Below are 23,516 nucleotides of genomic sequence, written 5' to 3'. Positions count from 1 at the left end.
AATCAGTGATTTCACCACCACCACCACCAAATAACTCCTGCGAAGTGTCAAATGCAGCGGATGTGGTGTTTGTACTAGCGCTGGTGGCACTGGCTGCGGGAGATGAGGTGTTCTGTGTTAAATACTCAACCACGTCCTCACAATTTTGGGAAGTGATGGCACGTGCCTTCTTCTGAGCACTGTATTTTGGGCCAGGTCCGCACGAAATCACAGCAACACCACCTCGCACAGACCTGCCGGTGCCTGGTGGCCTTCCTCTGGGTCTGCCTCTACCTCTTCCTCTACCTGGTTTTTCCATTTTGTCCATCTCGGCGGGATGCTAGGTATATGCAGTGAGGTGGGTTCACTGAACACAACAGTTAGTTAGATGCAGTGAGCTGGGTTCATTCAACACAACAGGTAGTTATATGCAGTGAGGTGGGTTCACTGAACACAACAGGTAGTTAGATGCAGTGAGGTGGGTTCACTGAACAGTAAAGGTAGTTAGATGCAGTGAGCTGGGTTCACTGAACACAACAGGTAGTTAAATGCAGTGAGCTGGGTTCACTCAACACAACAGGTAGTTATATGCAGTGAGGTGGGTTCACTGAACACAACAGGTAGTTAGATGCAGTGAGGTGGGTTTACTGAACAATAAAGGTAGTTATATGCAGTGAGGTGGGTTCACTCAACACAACAGGTAGTTAGATACAGTGAGCTGGGTTCACTCAACACAACAGGTAGTTAGATGCAGTGAGCTGGGTACACTCAACAAAACAGGTAGTTAGATGCAGTGAGCTGGGATCACTGAACAATAAAGGTAGTTAGATGCAGTGAGCTGGGTTCACTGAACACAACAGGTAGTTATATGCAGTGAGGTGGGTTCACTGAACACAACAGGTAGTTAGATGCAGTGAGGTGGGTTTACTGAACAATAAAGGTAGTTATATGCAGTGAGGTGGGTTCACTCAACACAACAGGTAGTTAGATGCAGTGAGCTGGGTTCACTCAACACAACAGGTAGTTAGATGCAGTGAGCTGGGTTCACTCAACACAACAGGTAGTTAGATGCAGTGAGCTGGGTTCACTCAACACAAAGCTAGGTATATGCAGTGATGAGGTGGGTTAAGTAAACACAACAGGTACTGGGTATATGCAGTACTGGGTAGTACAATGTGCAGCTCCCTGTCACACACACAGGTAGTCACTAAATGTGCTGGGCTGCTGGCAGTGGCACACACACTATGAATTAGCAAGGCTGTGCATGCAACAAAAGTGTCAGTTTGACACACAGAAAAAAAAGTACATGATTAGCTCTGAAAAGAGCTGTTGAGGGGTGCTATAAAAGCAATAATAATCAGCCAGGAGCAAGCTAAGCAGCCAAGAACCTAACTAATCTGTCCCTAGGAGAACAATCTGCAGCAGCTCGCCCTAGTCTGTCTAATAGCAGGCAGACGAGTGACTGTAATGGCTGCCGGAGGCTGCCTTATATAAAGGGGGGTGGGGCTCCAGGGCTTAGTGTAGCCTGAATGGCTACAATGTGCCTGCTGACTGTGATGCAGAGGGTCAAAGTTGACCCTCATAGTGCATTATGGGGCGAATCGAACTTCAGGAAAAGTTCGCCTGGTGCAGGCGAACGCGAACCACCGAAGTTCGCCTGGAACAGTTAGACGGCGAACCGTTCGCTACACCTCTACCCTGCAATTTTATCTGGTATCTATCAGAATGATAAGCTAGGGATGTATTGTAACGTTGATGGTGCCATAGAGTAATGCCTCTCCATTATGTTACTGTATCGTCGGGTGGTTGTTCTATGTGCAGACCTCATGCAGATCTATGTATGCGGGGAGCAGTGTTGATGGTTGCCTCGGCAACCGCACAATGCACCCGCCACACTGATAGCAGAGATGAGAGACAGATTTGGCCGGAGTTCCCAGACCCATACCCACTGTGTGACGCTGTGGGATGGGCTGGGAATCCCCTTAGTGACGTCTATTGTGACGTCTACGGCACACGGCGAATGGCACACCCAACGGTTGCTATGGTGATATAGTGTGCGATGTGTTCGGCACGCGACGGAAGTGGCGTCATGGGGACCCCGTGCGCGGTGGAACTAGCATGGTTTTCCCGATGAGAGGATTGTTGAGCGCACGGTAACGGCTGCGGCGGCCATGGCGTGAAGCTGGGAGCCAATGGGGTATGAATGACGGCAATTGACATATATGGGTGAGTGGGCATTATTGCTGCGGGCACCATCGACCGTAACTAGCCTGAATGTTAAGCATATGTGACATTGAGATTTCATGAACATGAAGCTGGGCATGTTTGATGGCTCATATTGTGAAGTTTGGAAATGTTTGTTTACATATGATGCAGTGAGATGGGAGGGGCTTTGCTTTGATTGCTATGGGTGGCTTTCCACCTTAGAGAGTATATAACTGTTGTGCACTAATGGGTGTATTGTTTGTTTGCACTATCTGAAGAAGGGGACCCGCCGTGGCCCCGAATCAATTGTCATTTATGTGCTTATGAAGCAATAAATTGAAGCATTTGCATTTGGAAATGGTGTGCTAACCTGGACTTTGTATCTAAATCCAATCGAGAATCTGTGGCAAGATCTGAAAACTGCTGTTCACAAACGTTGTCCATCTAATCTGACTGAGCTGGAGCTGTTTTGCAAAGAAGAATGGGCAAGGATTTCAGTCTCTAGATGTGCAAAGCTGGTAGAGACATACCCTAAAAGACTGGCAGCTGTAATTGCAGCAAAAGGTGGTTCTACAAAGTATTGACTCAACGAGGCCGAATAATTACACACACCCCACTTTGCAGTTATTTATTTGTAAAAAAAATTTAGAATCATGTATGATTTTTCATTCCACTTCTCACGTGTACACCACTTTGTATTGCTCTTTCACGTGGAATTCCAATAAAATTGATTCATGTTTGTGTCAGTAATATGACAAAATGTGGAAAACTTCAAGGGGCCGAATATTTTTGCAAACCACTGTACATATAACCAATCACAGATCATATACTAATTAGAGGACCTATCACAATGCAAGCTCGGAGGCTGCGCACAAGCTCGGAGGCTGCGCACAAATGTTCACTGCAATCAAGTCTCTATTAGGTACAATCCTGTAAAGGAAACAGTAGAACACTGTTGATCCAATACACAGACAATCCAGTGCTTTTTCCTAAGTTGCAGGCTTGTTCTTGCCAATGATCACCTTCAGCGAGTAAACACCACCACCACACCCCTCACAGTGGGCACTCACCGCAATAATATGACCCTCTATTAGGTGGGTCTTCAGCGCTTATGGGGTCATCAGGCCGCCCCCTGCCACTCAGGAACTTTATCCACTCAATGAGACTCGTACAGGAACATATACACTTCTAGAACATGAACAGAGCTCTCATAGCGTAATACTGTAAAAACAAATGTATTCTAAAAGAAATGCGCACTTACAAACATGAGGCTTGGTGTTGGGCACAGAGTTTTAATGGGCTCTACCCCAATCGTAGGCCGCCGGATCGGCTTGTTGCGCTGACTAGGTCCGCTTCCAGTGGCTCTCCACCTCGCCCCTCTGATGTCTGTAAGCTTGCTAAAAATATGGTCGCATGAGCTTGACCGGTTTCGTCGCCTAGGCGACTCCTCAGAAGCATATGCGGCCTAGATGCCATGTTGTTTTTATACCTATACTCCGGATCCAGTTTCCTCCCTCCCTCCCCTCCCTCTCCCCCGGAAGTGCTAAGTGCCAAAAATGTCACCCAATGGCTTTCCCGTATGCCCGGAATCTAGTTCCGGACTCGGGTTGCCATAGGAACGCGGCTCCTCATCCTCCTCCCCTTACGCGACGTCATTTGGATTACCATACCGCCACGCATGCGTAATGCGTATGACGCATGCGACTGATGGGCCACTTGAGTTACGGCTGCGCACGCGTAGCTCGCATGACGCACGCCTATCTCTATTCTGGGCCCTCTTGTGGTCAGCCTTCTCATTGCATGCCCCCATTTAGTTTACACTCACATATTCTGTTTCCCAAACTCCCTCTTGTGGCCAAGGAGCTAACTACACCCAAAGATTTATTTTAAATCCTCTCCGGGGGTTACCATTGGGGTATAGCCTTAACAATACTGTTACACTCTGTTAACAATACATATCTATAAAAAGCAGCACATACAATGCCATTACATCTGTTACAAACACACATCTTTAAATAAAGCTGAAAGGTAGATCGAGAAGTTAATTCATTAATCTAATATTCTATTACAAAGAAACATCTTTAAATAAAGCTGAAAGGTATGTCGGGAAGTTATATCATTAGTCTTATATTATATACACAATTCAAAGCCTCTCCCATAAAACCCCCCTCATTACTTTCAAATGCATTATTCTTACTGATCACCCGCATATTACTTAGTATAAGTGAGTATTTCACCCTTCCATTCGAATGCCCCTATTTTATGTGCAATATCACTCCCACAAACATATAATTAACCATATAAACCATGATAACTATAAATTACTCTATATAATCTTTTTGTATAGTGCCCTAATTAAACAGTGTGTGCCCGTCTCAAATCATATGAAATGTGAACCATTGGAGGGCATTCGGTTGGGGGATCCACTCATCTACCAAAATATATTAGTCATTACTCAAAAAACAAACTAAGTCTATGTCGCTGTTCAGTCCCCTAGGTTTCAATGTGTCTAGCATATAAATCCATTTGGTCTCTCTTTGGGACACACTTTTTACCATATCTCCCCCTCTCCACGGCCTGGTAACTTTTTCCACCCCACAGAACGATAGCAATGACGGGTTGCAATTATGCGCTTGCTTGAAATGGGCCGACAGTGTATGACTCGTCAGCCCCTTCGCAATATTGCGCAGATGCTCCCCTATCCTTTCTTTCAAAGGCCTCGTGGTCCTTCCCACATATTGGAGTCCACAGGGACACCAGGCCAGGTAGACTACAAACTTGTCATTACAGGTAATAAAATCTCTCATCTTGATCGTTTTACCATTTGAGTGTCCCGTTATTACATTCATTCTCTGGGGTCTGGCCTCTCTGCATCCTTTACAGTCCCTACATGGATGGTAGCCTGCTCGCTGCCATCCTCTAAATTTAGGCGGCATCTTTTTTGGCTCCACACAACTAGGGGCCAGTATGCTTTTAAGGTTAGGGGCCTTTCTATAAATAAATTTCGGCCTAGTGGGCAGGATTTTACTCAGGTCTGTGTCTGAGAGGAGTATCTCCCAGTGCTTTTCTACAATGTTTTCAAAAGTTTTATATTGACTATTAAAGTCCGTCACCAATGCATAATTATGTTCACTGGAGCCATTATTGCTTTCCCTGGCCCTATGTATAAGTTCTTCCCTATTTATCGATCTCACCCTCTGTATCTCCCCATCAAGGAACTGTTCTTCATATCCCTTTTCTATAAACCGATTCTTTAAGATACTAGATTGTTCCTCAAAGTCTTCCAATTTACTACAATTCCTTCTCAGTCTCATAAATTGCCCCCTTGGTACATTTTTAATCCATTTCGGGTGGTGCTCACTTCTAGTGGATATATATCCATTACGGTCTGTGGTTTTAAAGAACGTTTTTATTTTTATTTCCCTATCTACAACCATTAAGTGAAGATCCAAAAAATTAATTTCACTTGTATTGTGTTCATAAGACAGTTTTATATTCATATTGTTATTGTTTAAAATATCAAATAGTGATTCTAATTCTTCTTTAGTGCCTCCCCATATTATTAACAAGTCATCAATATATCTTTTCCAAACTGTAATCCCCCGTGATGAATATCGTGCCAAAACCCTCTCCTCCCATTTTCCCATGTAGAGATTTGCGAGGCTGGGTGCGAATCCAGCCCCCATTGCACAACCCCTATGTTGTCTGTAAAAAGCCCCCCCTTGCCAAAAATATTTTTTTTGCATAGCAAATCTTAATAATTTCAATAAAAATTCAATCTGATCCACTGGTAATTCACCATCTCTGTGCATATAGTATTCAACTGCCTCAATTCCCTTTTCCTGCGGAATGCTTGTATATAATGAAGCTACATCTGCTGTAACTAATATTTCACCCTCTTCTAATCTGTGCCCTTCTATTTCTTGTATAGTATGTTTGGTGTCTTTCAGTACACATGGAAGTTTACTCACTAACGGTTGGAGGAACATGTCTAAGTATTGGCCCAATCGGTGTGTGATGGAACCAATGCCACTCAGAATTGGCCTCCCTGGAGGGTTACAGGGGTCCCTATGTATCTTGGGGACCTGATATATCACCGGGATCCGTGGTGCATTGGGTATCAGGAACCTAAATTCAGCATTATTGACAAACCCCTTATTGAGGCCCTCTCTTAATATGGTTCTCAGTTCTCCCATATATATCTGTGTCGGGTCCCCTTTAAGTTTTTCATATGTATCTTGGTCACTGACCAGTCTGTTAAGTTCAGTTCTATATTGGTCCTTGTTAAGGACCACCACTCCCCCCCCCCCCTTATCTGCTGGTCGTATTACCAGTCCTTTGTTGTCCAACAGTTCTTTGGCCAAGTTCTCTACTCCCGCATATTTCCTGTCAGGTATCTCTCTAATTTCATTGCTCACCAGTTTCTTAAAGGCTCCAATAGCATGGAAGCCTGTCTCTTATAAGGGACTACCAAGCACACAAAAACAAAGAGGCCTACAGATGGCAGATAAAGAAAAAAGCTATTCAACAACAAGCACTAGACAATACTGAAACCCAAAATCCTGCACAAGGAGGAGGAATTCAGACACAGGGGACAATTGCAACCCCAGTAGGCCCACCCAACCAAACCCCGAGGGGTAGGGGTGCACAGGGGGGAGGAAGAGGGGGAGAGGATATCTGGCCCCAAGAGAACCCTATAGACCATACATTGGAGGCCCCCCGCCCATAGGGCAACCAAGGGGAAGACCCAATTGGAGACCGTCATCTAGGGGGAGAGGGGGATACCCAGTGGGGAGACCAGGGCAATACCCACCCCCTAATAGAAACCCACATCAGGAACAAGGACTGAACTTTAATATACCATTGAGTAACCGATATGATCCAATAAATCAGGAAAGTAGTTTTGAACATTTTTTGGGGGGGGGACAGAATCTACACCAAACAGACTGGGAGGAGGAACCCAATTATCCAATAGGGAAAAGAGGCGCAGAAGGGGGACAAGAGGAGGGAGAAGGGAGTGCCAAAAAAAGAAGAAAGTAAAAGGGGAAGGAATATTTAATCTCAGTGGAGTCAATCTAACCAATAAAGAACTAAAAATATTGGATGAAGGCCTGAAATTTGCCCCCAAAAAAGGGATGGACAAATTTACAACATATATAGACTTGGAAAGATTTACCAGGAAGTTAAACCTTAAAAAGTATTTTAGCAAGAGAGAGGGATCCAACAATAGGGCTAATAATTTGAACACGCCTACTAACTACAAACATACCTCCCTCAAAAACAACTCTATCTTTAACCCGCAAGAGTTACATAGTTATAGTTATAGTTATTTTGGTTGAAAAAAGACATACGTCCATCGAGTTCAACCAGTACAAAGTACAACACCAGCCTGCTCCCTCACATATCCCTGTTGATCCAGAGGAAGGCGAAAAAACCCTTACAAGGCATGGTCCAATTAGCCCCTAAAGGGAAAAATTCCTTCCCGACTCCAGATGGCAATCAGATAAAATCCCTGGATCAACATCATTAGGCATTACCTAGTAATTGTAGCCATGGATGTCTTTCAACGCAAGGAAAGCATCTAAGCCCCCTTTAAAGAGACAGGCTTCCATGCTATTGGAGCCTTTAAGAAACTGGTGAGCAATGAAATTAGAGAGATACCTGACAGGAAATATGCGGGAGTAGAGAACTTGGCCAAAGAACTGTTGGACAACAAAGGACTGGTAATACGACCAGCAGATAAGGGGGGGGGGGGGGGGGGAGTGGTGGTCCTTAACAAGGACCAATATAGAACTGAACTTAACAGACTGGTCAGTGACCAAGATACATATGAAAAACTTAAAGGGGACCCGACACAGATATATATGGGAGAACTGAGAACCATATTAAGAGAGGGCCTCAATAAGGGGTTTGTCAATAATGCTGAATTTAGGTTCCTGATACCCAATGCACCACGGATCCCGGTGATATATCAGGTCCCCAAGATACATAAGGACCCCTGTAACCCTCCAGGGAGGCCAATTCTGAGTGGCATTGGTTCCATCACACACCGATTGGGCCAATACTTAGACATGTTCCTCCAACCGTTAGTGAGTAAACTTCCATGTGTACTGAAAGACACCAAACATACTATACAAGAAATAGAAGGGCACAGATTAGAAGAGGGTGAAATATTAGTTACAGCAGATGTAGCTTCATTATATACAAGCATTCCGCAGGAAAAGGGAATTGAGGCAGTTGAATACTATATGCACAGAGATGGTGAATTACCAGTGGATCAGATTGAATTTTTATTGAAATTATTAAGATTTGCTATGCAAAAAAATTATTTTTGGCACGGGGGGGCTTTTTACAGACAACATAGGGGTTGTGCAATGGGGGCTGGATTCGCACCCAGCCTCGCAAATCTCTACATGGGAAAATGGGAGGAGAGGGTTTTGGCACGATATTCATCACGGAGGATTACAGTTTGGAAAAGATATATTGATGACTTGTTAATAATATGGGGAGGCACTAAAGAAGAATTAGAATCACTATTTGATATTTTAAACAATAACAATATGAATATAAAACTGTCTTATGAACACAATACAAGTGAAATTAATTTTTTGGATCTTCACTTAATGGTTGTAGATAGGGAAATAAAAATAAAAACGTTCTTTAAAACCACAGACCGTAATGGATATATATCCACTAGAAGTGAGCACCACCCGAAATGGATTAAAAATGTACCAAGGGGGCAATTTATGAGACTGAGAAGGAATTGTAGTAAATTGGAAGACTTTGAGGAACAATCTAGTATCTTAAAGAATCGGTTTATAGAAAAGGGATATGAAGAACAGTTCCTTGATGGGGAGATACAGAGGGTGAGATCGATAAATAGGGAAGAACTTATACATAGGGCCAGGGAAAGCAATAATGGCTCCAGTGAACATAATTATGCATTGGTGACGGACTTTAATAGTCAATATAAAACTTTTGAAAACATTGTAGAAAAGCACTGGGAGATACTCCTCTCAGACACAGACCTGAGTAAAATCCTGCCCACTAGGCCGAAATTTATTTATAGAAAGGCCCCTAACCTTAAAAGCATACTGGCCCCTAGTTGTGTGGAGCCAAAAAAGATGCCGCCTAAATTTAGAGGATGGCAGCGAGCAGGCTACCATCCATGTAGGGACTGTAAAGGATGCAGAGAGGCCAGACCCCAGAGAATGAATGTAATAACGGGACACTCAAATGGTAAAACGATCAAGATGAGAGATTTTATTACCTGTAATGACAAGTTTGTAGTCTACCTGGCCTGGTGTCCCTGTGGACTCCAATATGTGGGAAGGACCACGAGGCCTTTGAAAGAAAGGATAGGGGAGCATCTGCGCAATATTGCGAAGGGGCTGACGAGTCATACACTGTCGGCCCATTTCAAGCAAGCGCATAATTGCAACCCGTCATTGCTATCGTTCTGTGGGGTGGAAAAAGTTACCAGGCCGTGGAGAGGGCGAGATATGGTAAAAAGGGTGTCCCAAAGAGAGACCAAATGGATTTATATGCTAGACACATTGAAACCTAGGGGACTGAACAGCGACATAGACTTAGTTTGTTTTTTGAGTAATGACTAATATATTTTGGTAGATGAGTGGATCCCCCAACCGAATGCCCTCCAATGGTTCACATTTCATATGATTTGAGACGGGCACACACTGTTTAATTAGGGCACTATACAAAAAGATTATATAGAGTAATTTATAGTTATCATGGTTTATATGGTTAATTATATGTTTGTGGGAGTGATATTGCACATAAAATAGGGGCATTCGAATGGAAGGGTGAAATACTCACTTATACTAAGTAATATGCGTGTGATCAGTAAGAATAATGCATTTGAAAGTAATGAGGGGGGTTTTATGGGAGAGGCTTTGAATTGTGTATATAATATAAGACTAATGATATAACTTCCCGACATACCTTTCAGCTTTATTTAAAGATGTTTCTTTGTAATAGAATATTAGATTAATGAATTAACTTCTCGATCTACCTTTCAGCTTTATTTAAAGATGTGTGTTTGTAACAGATGTAATGGCATTGTATGTGCTGCTTTTTATAGATATGTATTGTTAACAGAGTGTAACAGTATTGTTAAGGCTATACCCCAATGGTAACCCCCGGAGAGGATTTAAAATAAATCTTTGGGTGTAGTTAGCTCCTTGGCCACAAGAGGGAGTTTGGGAAACAGAATATGTGAGTGTAAACTAAATGGGGGCATGCAATGAGAAGGCTGACCACAAGAGGGCCCAGAATAGAGATAGGCGTGCGTCATGCGAGCTACGCGTGCGCAGCCGTAACTCAAGTGGCCCATCAGTCGCATGCGTCATACGCATTACGCATGCGTGGCGGTATGGTAATCCAAATGACGTCGCGTAAGGGGAGGAGGATGAGGAGCCGCGTTCCTATGGCAACCCGAGTCCGGAACTAGATTCCGGGCATACGGGAAAGCCATTGGGTGACATTTTTGGCACTTAGCACTTCCGGGGGAGAGGGAGGGGAGGGAGGGAGGAAACTGGATCCGGAGTATAGGTATAAAAACAACATGGCATCTAGGCCGCATATGCTTCTGAGGAGTCGCCTAGGCGACGAAACCGGTCAAGCTCATGCGACCATATTTTTAGCAAGCTTACAGACATCAGAGGGGCGAGGTGGAGAGCCACTGGAAGCGGACCTAGTCAGCGCAACAAGCCGATCCGGCGGCCTACGATTGGGGTAGAGCCCATTAAAACTCTGTGCCCAACACCAAGCCTCATGTTTGTAAGTGCGCATTTCTTTTAGAATAAATTTGTTTTTACAGTATTACGCTATGAGAGCTCTGTTCATGTTCTAGAAGTGTATATGTTCCTGTACGAGTCTCATTGAGTGGATAAAGTTCCTGAGTGGCAGGGGGCGGCCTGATGACCCCATAAGCGCTGAAGACCCACCTAATAGAGGGTCATATTATTGCGGTGAGTGCCCACTGTGAGGGGTGTGGTGGTGGTGTTTACTCGCTGAAGGTGATCATTGGCAAGAACAAGCCTGCAACTTAGGAAAAAGCACTGGATTGTCTGTGTATTGGATCAACAGTGTTCTACTGTTTCCTTTACAGGATTGTACCTAATAGAGACTTGATTGCAGTGAACATTTGTGCGCAGCCTCCGAGCTTGCATTGTGATTTATCCATTTAATAGGGCAGCGCACCACTGCTGCCACCCATATTTAATATTTATCAGCGCGGTTTCTTTGTATTTGTAATTAGAGGACCTGATGGGAAACAGCCTATTTAAATATCTAGTCACACCTCCAACACCCCCAGGTGTGACTAGATATTTAAATAGGCTGTTTCCCATCAGGTCCTCTAATTAGTATATGATCTGTGATTGGTTATATGTATATATATTTGGGTGTGTTTGTATGTTATTTAAGAACTAGGCAGGATGAAGATGGACAGGAGCCTGAAACAGTGGACTATCCTGCCATGAAGTTCTTTTTAAATTTTGTATGTTTTTCACTTGAATAAACAGATAAAGCTTGAAGGTGATGCGGATCATTCTCCTCTTTTGTTACCTCACGGTCACAAACATTTAAAAAAACTGTTCCTTTAGACACAGTTCCTTCAGGTCTTCTAAGGACTGCACTCTGCTTCCTTGTATCCACTGGTTAAACATGTGGGAAAGCTTCAGACCAAATTCCATATGTGAATCCTTAAAGAGGAACTCCAGCCCAAACAAACATACTGTCATTAAGTTACATTAGTTATGTTAATTAAAATAGATAGGTAATATAATCTCTCACCCACAGTGTTTTAAAAGAACAGGCAAATGTTTGATTTCATGATGGCAGCCATCTTTTTGGTTGAAAGGAGGTGACATGGAGCATGAGACACAGTTCCAACTATCCTGTGTCCTGATAACCTCTCCCAGTTGCTAGGCAACGTGAATAACAACATAGTAAATCCCATCATGCTCTGCACAGCATCAGGGAAAAAAAACCCGGGCTTTTTTTCTTTGATGGGTTGAGCTTAGTTAAAAATGAAGGTAAAAATGATGCTTTGGTAAGAAAAACAAAGTTCTGATGCTGTGAAACTGTTAAATAAACACCAAGCCTTTTCAGTTCTGCTGAGTAGATTTTTAGTCCGGAGGTTCACTTTCCTTTAGTTAAAGTGTGGAAGGATTTACGGTAAGCCTCTGGTGTCTTTGCATAGCGAGTGAGAAGGGCGCATTGCAGGATAATTGATTCTCTGGGAGAGAGGCAGTGCACGGAATGTTTCGCTAGCCTGGCCAGTTAATTTTCCAAGTAATATGCGGTGCCATTCCAATGTGGGCACTGCATGGGTATCACACAATAGTTCAAATGTCTGCAGATAGGAAACAATGTCCTTAGTTTCATCATAAGTAGGGAACAGAGGATATAATGTACCACATTAAATGCAGGCTCTGATGCTGAAGTCGGATTAGCTGTACCCAACTGACGTAGTACCATGTCACCAATCAGTCTCAGCAGAGTCAGGTACATATCAGGCATATCAGTATTTGAGGTACTCACTTGATCCCTCCATTGGGACTGGGGATTAGGGCTTCCTGCTTGCTGCTCACCTCTGTCTTCCATCCCAGTTAGAAGAGCCATCACATCTGCAGTACTATTGTTCTGTGCTGAATCCATCGATAGTTTTACCAGTCCCTTCCTCTTCTTTCCTGCAGGGTTCAGTCCATGATTAGGGCATAGTTTTCGTAGTGTTCCCAGCTGCAGTTCATTTAAGGCCTCCTCCATGCTGTCTGTCGCTATACCAGTGTCCTGTATCCCACCGCTGCTCACCAAATGTGATGATATAGTTGTGTGACACTGGTTAGACAGGCAACCCCCTTTAGGGGGTAATTGGACCATGCCTTGTAAGGGTTTTTTCGCCTTCCTCTGGATCAACAGGGATATGTGAGGGAGCAGGCTGGTGTTGTACTTTATACTGGTTGAACTCGATGGACGTATGTCTTTTTTCAACCAAAATAACTATGTAATATGTAACCGCAAGGAATAAATTCAATATTTTTATTCCAATTGTTCGGAACATATCAACAGTCCAGTTAGCATAGCCATAAACAGATAATCCTTAGCTACAAACAGCAACACGGAATACCAATCCACATGTGTCTCCAATAGCAAAGTCTATCCACAGCAAGGGAGACAAAGCTTCAAATGTTCACATCTTCTCCTCCAAAGCTCAACTGACTGTGAATTCTCCCTCTGCCCTATGAATCTAGCCTGATAGATAAACTGCAGACTAGCTGTCTCTCAGGCATTGTACTTACACAACAGGAGATAATCAGAAGACAATGCACCAGAGATAAGGACCAGTCTCTACCAGTCCTGGTCAGCACTATACTGTTGTACACAAACTAAAAAATACAGTAAGCAGCAAAATACAATAAACAGCAAAATTTACACGACATAAATAAAACTATTTTCAGTAGTCATCACATTGGCTTCCTGTAAAAAAGGTTAACTGTCTGTTAAATGTTGTGCTCATATTCTACCTGTCTGAAACATTGATCCTGCATGAACACATGTACTGGCTACCCTCTGATTATGCTGGTTGGGTGCTTCTTCCATTTGTGTGACTCAGAAACTAACAGATCATTATGGCTGCAGGAGGCAGGTTTTTGTTTTTTTTAAAAAAGAAGGGGAAAAAATGTATCTCTAGCCTAATGTAAAAATCTATCAGGTTTCCTGTAAAGGAAAGTTATAGTTACCTGCATTGCCTTGTCCTGTGAAGCTGTCCTGAAGACCCCAAATCACCCCTCTTCTGGCACGTGGCCCCGCCTCCCCTCTCTCTCCAGAGAAAAACGCCAAAATATTTACTGCAGTAAACATCTTTCATTTTTCTTCAGGTAGAGAGTGTAAATGGGGCCACACACCAGAGGTCAGGTGATTGGCGAGCCTTCGGGATGGCTTCACGGGACAAGGTAGCACAGGTAACTATAACTCTCTTTTATAGGAAACATACTAGATTTTTACATTAGGCTGTACATCCGCTTTAATGTAATTTTCTTTACTCTTCTCACCAGGGATGCTCATCCGGATTTCGGATATCCAGGTAACCCGGATATCCAAACTTTTTTACCCTATCCGATTCGGATTCTGGATTTTTTAAAAATCCGGATAGCTATCTGCGGATATTTGGACGCATGACACGGATATCCGTGGATATTGCAGATATCCGGATCCGAAACCAATTACAAAGATACAATTTCTCCTCCCTCCTAATGGATCTTGTCTTCCAGGGATTTGTAGAATGTCAAAAGCAAGCTCACATACATTGGCCAGGAATCAAACCCAGGTCAACTGCTTGGAAGGCAGCTATGCTTACCACTATACTGCCACACAGTGAATGCTTCATTGTAGGAAAAAGTGGTGTTAAACATTCTTGGAGCAGACTTACTTCCTCCCTCCAAAAGACACACATACATCTCCATAAAATCATTTAGCAGCAACTGAGTGCACAATCTCTGTGGTGCAATTGGTTAGCGCATTCGGCTGTTAACCGAAAGGTTGGTGGTTCAAGCCCACCCAGGGACGGCCTTGCCTTTTGTGTTCAACAATTGTCCAAAGAGAACCCCAGATAGCCATGTAGATTCATCTCTCTCTCTAGTAGAGATGGTCACCGCTTTCCGCGGAATTTTATTTCCTGCGATTCCGGGAGGAAATTGGTCATTCCGTTCCATTTGGTCAGAACAGAATTGCTTTTTCAATCCGGCGGAATACCGAAATTGCCAGTGAAATTCCGCCGGTATCCGTTGATGGTTTTAAGCTGAAAATTCGGGAGGGAGGGAGGGAGGGAGGGAGAGAGAGAGAGTGTGAGTGAGAGAGAGAGAGAGTGTGAGTGAGTGAGTGAGTGAGTGAGTGAGAGAGAGAGAGGGAGAGAGGATGAGACCTGAGTTCGATTCCTGGCCAATGTATGTGAGCTTGCTTTTGGCATCCTACAAATCCCTGGAAGACAAAATCCATGAACAGGGAGGAGGAGGGAGGAGGAAGAAGGAGGGTTTTTTCACCTTTCAAAACATTTTGGAAGCATTTTAAAGGGCACTTCCGGTTTTTCTATCCAGATATCTGAATAGGTCGGATATCCACGGATAATGCATCCGGATATCCGCGTTCACGCGGATATCTAAAAGGTCAGATTCGGATATCCGAACCGGATCCGGATTTCAGGGTATCCGGATCAAGTCGGATTTTAAAAAGTACTATCCGAGCACCTCTGCTTCTCACATTAGGTTTCCTTTGAATTTGATTACTGTTGGTGCCCGATTTGTAAAGTGAGGGGAAATATTTCATTCACCCATACATTTACTTGCACTGGGAAATTAAAAGAGAAAGAGAGAGAGATTTCCATTTAAAATGACTCATTTATTCTGTAGAAGTAACCACTTGCATAGCTTACCCAACTCTCATCAGGAAATCTAACACTGCTGTGGGAGATGATTTTTACTATCTTGAGGTCGGAAACATGGTCATCAGCAGACCAACAGGTGCTAATGGCCATCCTCCAAAGGAGGATAGTATAACGGGGAAAAAAGGAAAGAGGTGCACAAATGTGATAAAATGATTTAAACAATAAAATGAGAAACAAGGTGGCTTGCCTCAGTAGTTGACACAAGTATTGGTTAAAAAAGTGCAGTTTACTAGTACTATCGCATCACGTTTTGTGGGTGGACACCCACTTCCTCAGGCCAATAAATAACACCAGCTGAATATATGAGCTAAGCTCTCATTGCACAAATCAAAAGATATGTTGGTACAAAGCAGTACATTTCAGCGTGCGCTCTTCCCCATGCTGCACCTTACTTGGGTGCCGTCATTGATGTCACATAATGTTTGTATGTCTATGGCCGCACAGCAGTGAAATTCAGGTGCTAGCGATTTAATTCTCCCTCCGAGTTGTTACGACTCGGAGCTCCCTCCAAGTTGTTATGACTAGGAGGGGGAATAGAAATTGACACTGCCTGGAATTTGTGCGGCAGCAAGGTGAGCTGTCAATTGAAAATGAGAGTTGGTGAAAAGGCATGTACGCATGTTGATAAGATGGGAAAACAATTCTTTCCAAAGCTATTCTTTAGCTCAGTATACACTTTCCTTTGTCCTCCTTTATTATTAACTAGCTGGTCGCCCGGCGTTGCCCGGGTATGTAATTGGCTAGTGTTAGCTCTGCCCACTTTTTCTAATCCTAACACACAATTACTCAAGGATGACCTAGTTTGTGAGCTTTGCGGTCTTTGGCATCAATAATTGGCATTGAAATGAAATAAATCTAATTGGCTGTGGCTCTACTCCTTTGAAAACCAATAGGTGAATTTTGATTAGCTTTTGTAGGCTCCACCCACTTTTCTGAATATTAATCACAGTCACCCAGTGACCAACTGTGCAAAGTTTAAGAAACCTGCCATTGACAGTGTAAGAAAAACAAAAGTTTGCTTTCTTAAAACAGAAAGATGCGATAATTCAGGTTGGAGTGAGCTTAAATTGTTGCCCAGTGCATCACTGTTGAATATATGCAAATTAACTATTGTTACCCTTAAAAGCTAAACACACCTCCAGAACTGCTGGCATGCAATGATGTGTCATTTTGTTAATTTGTACAGAGCCATAATAATCCGACATGCATACAGACTGTTTTGGATTGTTTGATCCTCATCAGTGCATAGCATGGATTAATTTGGTTCTATGCAGTAGGGCTTGTAACACCGAGAGGTACAGACTAACCAGCAAGCTCATGGTGACCCAGAACTCATTGGAGTGTGTAAGGGACTACAATGGTCCTAAAAGCCCCCTTACTAAGATGTTAAGAAAAACAAAAGTTTGCTTTCTTAAAACAGAAAGAATATGCGATAATTCAGGTTGGAGTGAGCTTGAGATGTCCCCCAGAGCAACACTGCTGAATATATGCAAATTAACCATTCTACCCTTAGAAGCTAAACACACCTCCAGTGTAACAGTGTAAGAATGTCTGCAGTTTACATTTTCCAGTTAAATTTGTATTTGTCTCTTTTTGGTTATGGGAATAAAAAGTATCCTATACTTTATTCCAGGTAATGTACTATGTGTGTGCCAAATTTCATTCAAATCCGTTCAGCCGTTTTTGCGTGATCGAGTAACAAACATCCAAACATCCAAACATCCGAACTTTCCCATTTATTATATTAGTAGGATGGTTGTGTTTAGTGCAGTCAGGGCTGGATTTGTACTTTCCAGTGCCCTAGGCTGGCTGTCACCAACGACCCCCTCCTCCCCCATTCTGTCCAACTCTTACTAGTTTGAATGGGCTCCCCTCTGTTTTGCTGCTTTGCCCCCTGTTCAACAAAGAAGCAGTGCATGCTCTGTCCACTCCATGTAATTTTGCACTCCTGTCTGGATGCATAGCAGCCGGTAGCATTTTGGGCATGCATTCTTCAGAAATTATGCTCAAGTATGAGCAGCACTTGTCAAGTACGCATACCGATAACACTCCCTCGGCTCCTGTGCACATCCGTACAGAAGTGCAAAATTACAAGGAGCCCCAGTGGACAGCGTTGCTTCTTTGTCCTCTGTGTGACTTGCTGCCATCAGAGCCACAAATAGGGGACAGTGCAGCACAATGGAGAGAAGCCCGTTCAAAACAGAGAACAGGTAAGTAGAAGGAATCTGACACTACACACATTGGCATAGATGTAGTGAAAGTGCTAGGAATACATGATGCAATTTTCTTACAGATTTACTTTCAGATCGATTATTTCCATCATGTCTGATCTGATTTCTGATACATTTTTCGATCAATTTGCTGTTCACTTCTATAAAAAATCATTCAGAAAATTGATTGGAAAGTAGATCGGTTATGTTGGAAATAGTCGATCTGACAGTAAATCTATCAGAAAATTGCAATGTGTGTACCTAGCATATAGGCTCAGGTGTACTTTACACAGTGACAATTTATCACTTAAGACAGATCTTAAAATCAGTCAGCAGGAAGTTTTGTAACAGAATAATACTTTTTATTGGCTGACCAAAAGAAAAACAGCGAGCCTTTGGATAATGAGTCATATTCAGAGTTTGTTCCTGTATACAAGATGATAGGGCACACAGCTATATATACAGTTAGCAGGAGATGCACTGATTGTTTTGTAAATATAAATAAATGTAACACAGTTGTCATTCTGTTTCAAAACATCCTGCTTTCACTGATGGCTAACACAGTACAATGCTTTGCTAGCAAAAAAAAGTCAGGAAAGAGTTAAACTGTAGCACAAAGAATGCTGCTGTCATTCTCCAGAAGAAAAAAAACAAGCCATATGTTTAACCAGTTCCAGATTTCTGCTACGTATATATACGCCCCTGTGTTTACCTCTAGCAGATCAGGGGCGTATATATACGCACTGTTTACTCACCGCCGCCAATCGCGATTCCAGCACCGTTTCCACCGCATCCCCGTTCTTCTGTGTTCAGGGCATGAGAATAATCCATTCTCAGCCCTGATCCCCGTGCCGATATGAATGGGAGAGAGAGCATCTCTCATTCATAACCCCAAGGAAACTGTTACAAACAGTTTCGTTCCTATCTGCTGTAAACAGCAGACAGTGAGCTAAGTGTAGTGCCATCTTGTGGCCAAAAAGTAAAATACAACCATATACACCCCAATATACCATAATACATTCTTACATTCAAACATTTATTTAAATATTTACTATTGTTAAACCCCTTCCACCCCTAACCCATAGTTACCAAAATAAAACTTGTAAATAAAAAATAAAAAAAGTTACAACATAAAAAAACCCTACATAAATAGTTACCTTAGGGACTTTTTAAATATGTATGTTATGTCGATATATTAATGTTGCATTTGTAAATAAAAGCCTATAATTATGTTTATAGTATAAAAAAAACACTAAACTGAAAAAATACACCTTTGTTTCCAAATAAAATATTATCGCCATACATTGTACTAGGGATGCAATTTAAGTGTTGTAATAAATGGGACAAATGGGCAAAAAAAATGTGACTGTTTTACCTACAATAGCACTTTTTTTTTTGAACTACAATGGCTGAAAACTAAGAAATGATGAATTTTTGCAATTTTTCTCTTCTTCTTCCCTGTAAAATGCATATATAATAAAATAATTCTTAGCAAAAAGTATTGCCCAAAGAAAGCCTAGTTTGTCCTGCAAAAAATAATATATAGATCGTTTCAGTGTGTTAAGTAGTTATAAAGTTATTGGCGAATGAATGGGAGGTGCATTATGTGAAAATTGCTCTGGTCTTGAAGTGCAAAAAACCTGTGGTAGGGAAGTGGTTAACAGATCTGAGGTCTTTAACCTCCTTGCCGGTCTAATTCTCGCCGGCAAGGAGGCAGCGCAGCACTTTTTTAAAATTTATTTATTTTTTTAAATCATGTAGCGAGCCCAGGGCTCGCTACATGATAGCCGCTGAGCGGCGGCATCCCCCCACCCACTCCGATCGCCTTCGGCGATCAGAGTAAGCAGGAAATCCCGTTCAGAACGGGATTTCCTGCAGGGCTTCCCCGGTCGCCATGGCGACGGGGTGGGATGACGTCACCGACGTCATGGACGTCGGGACGTCACAGGGAATCCCGATCCGCCCCTCAGCGCTGCCTGGTACTGATTGGCCAGGCTGCGCAGGGGTCTGGGGCGGGGGGGGAGGGGCGGCTCGGCGCGGCGGGTAGCGGGGAATCGGCGGGTAGCGGCGGCGATCGCATACTACACGCAGCTAGCAAAGTGTTGTAATAAATGGGACAAATGGGCAAAAAAAATTTGACTGTTTTACCTACAATAGCACTTTTTTTTTTAACTACAATGGCTGAAAACTAAGAAATGATGAATTTTGCAATTTTTCTTGGCGCGGCGGGTAGCGGGGAATCGGCGGGTAGCGGCGGCGATCGCATACTACACGCAGCTAGCAAAGTGCTAGCTTCGTGTAGGAAAAAAAATTATGCAAATCGGCCCAGCAGGGCCTGAGAAATCCTCCTGCACAGGTTACCCCGAGCTGAGCTTGGGATAACCGGCAAGGAGGCTAACATTACCTACTAGTAATAAACTAACATCAGTCAGGGAGAGGGAAGAGGTGCTAATTCCTGTCCGTGAATGCGTGCTGCATGAAAAAACGAATCCAAACTCAAGAGTTCTGCTACTTTGAGCCCATATATTTTTCTTCTCACAGCAGATTGTTTGTCCCCTCTCATCATACAGAGGACATGCTCATCAGGTGACAGCAGATGCTGACTGTCATCACACACACTCTGCACAAGTGAGAGAGATGCAGGGATCTCTGGAATTCAGGCAGACCAGAGCAAAGCAGGAGAGATGATTTACTTTGACATGTAACCTCTTATCTCTCCAAGTTCTGCGCCCTGCTGATTTTTATCGCCCTAGGCCATGACCTTTGCGGCCTTCCCAGAAATCCGGCCCTGAGTGCAGTACTAAGGCTGATTATCTTGAAGTTATTCTATATAGACAAACACAGAGAGCATTGACAGAGGATCTTGTAAAGTCAAAAAGGTGTCAGGCCACTTGTTCTCTGGCCCCCCTGCAGATTTGCTCAGGGTCACAGTGGGAGAAACCAATTATAGGTAGTGGATGGGCATGACAACCAAAACTACTTATTAGGAGGAAGTCACCAATTTAAATTCTTTACGTCTCTGACTCAGGTTTCTTATATTTCTGAATACTTTCATAATAAGCTGATTATTGTTATTTTTTTGTCTTTTCTCCTATTTCTGCTAAACTTCTCAACATTGTTTTTCTACAGTTACTTCTATATTATCACCACCTTCTCATACTATGTGTATCCATCACATGCCTTGTAGTGGAGGATTATAAGACTGAATCAGAGGAACTCAGCAATTCCACTTTATCTCTGGTCAACACCATGAGTTCTCACATTACAAAGCCTCTCACTTCTGCTTTTACAGACTTCATGAACAACCAGTTGTCTATTGCTCAACCTAGGAGAATTACTCAAAAGCAGAAGGCAACAAGAGAGCAAATTCAGTTTATTACTGAAGAATATGATTATTATGGGGATGAAGATGATGACAGTTACAAGAAAAGTTTCACGTTGCCCACACAAACATCTATTGAACTTTGCCCATATGACCGTTGTAAGCATCTGCAGATACCTTGCAGTGAAATACAAAAGAGTTTTGGTGGAAAATGCCTTTGCCCTGGGATTAGTGCACATACTGTTCCCCCTGATTCCCCACAATTATTGGAGATAAGAATTGAACAAACATTCATTGGTGTGAACTGGTGCTCACCTTTGTCAACAGTGACAGGATACAGAGTACTTTATGGTGACCTAGAAGGTTCAATGGAGATGGGGCCTTTGCTAAATCAATCTTATCGCTTTTTTGCTTTGTCCAATCTTTTCCCAGGAAAAACATATAGAGTTTGCATAGTGGCCATAAATGATGCAGGAGAAAGCAAGGTAGACCCTGGACATATAGAAGAAAAATGGTTGGGTAAGGGGGGAACTGTGGGTCCATGTGGCATATTTAATACTTATAATTCACATGGATCATATATTTATCTAGTAATAGGAATTACCTTGGCTATTCTTACAATTTTGTTGTTTTTCTCTGTCTTCATTTATTGTTTTTACTGTAAAAAGAGGAATAGAAAAATCAGACGGGCAACTGAAGAGGAGATGGGGGTCACCAATATGTCATTTAAGGCTGATAGTGTTGAAAATCTATAGGTGTGTTTTTGGGTTATGCCATGAGGGGCCGTTGTTATGTCAGTCAATTAAGAGATCCTTGCTGTGTGTTTATGTTTACTATGTATTTTATGTTGCTAATTGTGTATTTATTTCAAACAAATCTATTTTTTTACAGTTTTTTTTACAAGTTTTCACTTTTAAGTTTGACTTTATCTCGATTCAGCAGATGTAGAGTACTTGGGACTTTGCAAAGGCTCTTGACACTGTTCCCCACAACAGCCTGGTGCAGAAGCTGTGGATACAGGAACTAGGAGAAAATGTACAGTATGTATGTAGATAGAGAAAATGGTTAAGGGATAGAAAGCAAAGAGTGGATATACATCACCGGTACAGGGAGTCGCTGTCCTTCTTCTCTCCTCAGCAGCTGGGGACGCACGGCTGTGAGACAGAATTATGAAGTAGCATGGCTGGTCAGAGACTGTAATGGAAGAAGTGGCCGCCAGCTCAAAAGGCAACACGAGTGGTGGTTGCGGGGGGGGAGGGGTGCGAGCAACAGTCGCGAGGGGAGGGTGGAATGCCAGGGCCCATGCCGTCTAAGGCAAATGCGTCTCTTGGCGTCATGGGCCAACTGCCCCTGTGTGTAATTGCTGGAGGTGGTGGCAGAGTGTACGAGAGTGAGTAAGTGAGTGTTTTGCTGGTGACAGAGTATGTGTGTTCTGCTGTGTGTGCAGGGGGGGTTTGTATAGAATTTGTGTAGTGTTTGGTCAGATTAGGATTTGATTGGAGCCCTTGCAGAGTCTGCACAGTGCATATAGCTGCCACACAATGCATTGCACCCTGGAAATCTTCAGCTTTATAATACATTGTCGTGGACAGCTTTCATTTCAGAACTCCCTTTACAGTTTTGGTACAGGTTTGTCACAGCTCATTTGTTACATAGTTACATAGTTATTTTGGTTGAAAAAAGACATCCATCCATCAAGTTCAACTAGAGAACAAAGTACAACACCAGCCTACTCCCTCACATATCCCTGTTGATTCAGAGGAAGGCGAAAAACCCTTACAAGGCATGGTCCAATTAGCCCCAAAAGGGATAAAATGCCTTCCCGACTCCAGATGGCAATCAGATAAAATCCCTGGATCAACATCATTAGGCATTACCTAGTAATTGTAGCCATGGATGTCTTTCAACGCAAGGATCGCATCTAAGCCCCCTTTAAATGCAGGTATAGAGTTTGCCATAACGACTTCCTGTGGCAATGCATTCCTTATCTTAATCACTCTTACTGTAAAGAACCCTTTCCTAAATAAATGGCTAAAACGTTTTTCCTCCATGCGCAGATCATGTCCTCTAGTCCTTTGAGAAGGCCTAGGGACAAAAAGCTCATCCGCCAAGCTATTGCCCTCTGATGTATTTATACATGTTAATTAGATCCCCTCTAAGGCGTCTTTTCTCTAGACTAAATAAACCCAGTTTATCTAACCTTTCTTGGTAAGTGAGACCTTCCATCCCACGTAACAATTTTGTTGCTCGTCTCTGCACCTGCTCTAAAACTGCAATATCTTTCCTGTAATGTGGTGCCCAGAACTGAATTCCATATTCCAGATGTGGCCTTACT

At 42.9% G+C, this 23,516-nt stretch overlaps 1 protein-coding gene and 1 long non-coding RNA gene across 3 annotated transcripts in view; one reads left to right on the top strand and one right to left on the bottom strand.

Moving 5' to 3' along the window:
* LRRN4CL (LRRN4 C-terminal like) overlaps positions 1 to 22,414 on the top strand; it is a 67,635-nt gene extending 45,221 nt beyond the window's left edge. Inside the window, exons 2-3 of one of the 2 annotated variants that reach the window (XM_068260671.1) lie at positions 14,088 to 14,171; positions 20,989 to 22,414. In XM_068260671.1, the coding sequence (XP_068116772.1) occupies positions 14,088 to 14,171; positions 20,989 to 21,936 (1,032 nt within the window). In that variant the 3' untranslated portion in view covers positions 21,937 to 22,414. The remainder of the gene's footprint in view (positions 1 to 14,087; positions 14,172 to 20,988) is intronic. The other variant, XM_068260672.1, reaches the window with a different exon arrangement.
* LOC137538459 (uncharacterized) overlaps positions 1 to 23,516 on the bottom strand; it is a 145,618-nt gene that overhangs the window by 107,914 nt on the left and 14,188 nt on the right. The gene's annotated exons all lie outside the window — the stretch shown is intronic.

Source organism: Hyperolius riggenbachi, chromosome 11 (genome assembly GCF_040937935.1).
Source record: "Hyperolius riggenbachi isolate aHypRig1 chromosome 11, aHypRig1.pri, whole genome shotgun sequence".
Taxonomy (NCBI): Eukaryota; Metazoa; Chordata; class Amphibia; order Anura; family Hyperoliidae; genus Hyperolius; species Hyperolius riggenbachi.
Note: the sequence above shows the minus strand (reverse complement) of the source record. Positions and strands in the feature narration are given on the sequence as shown.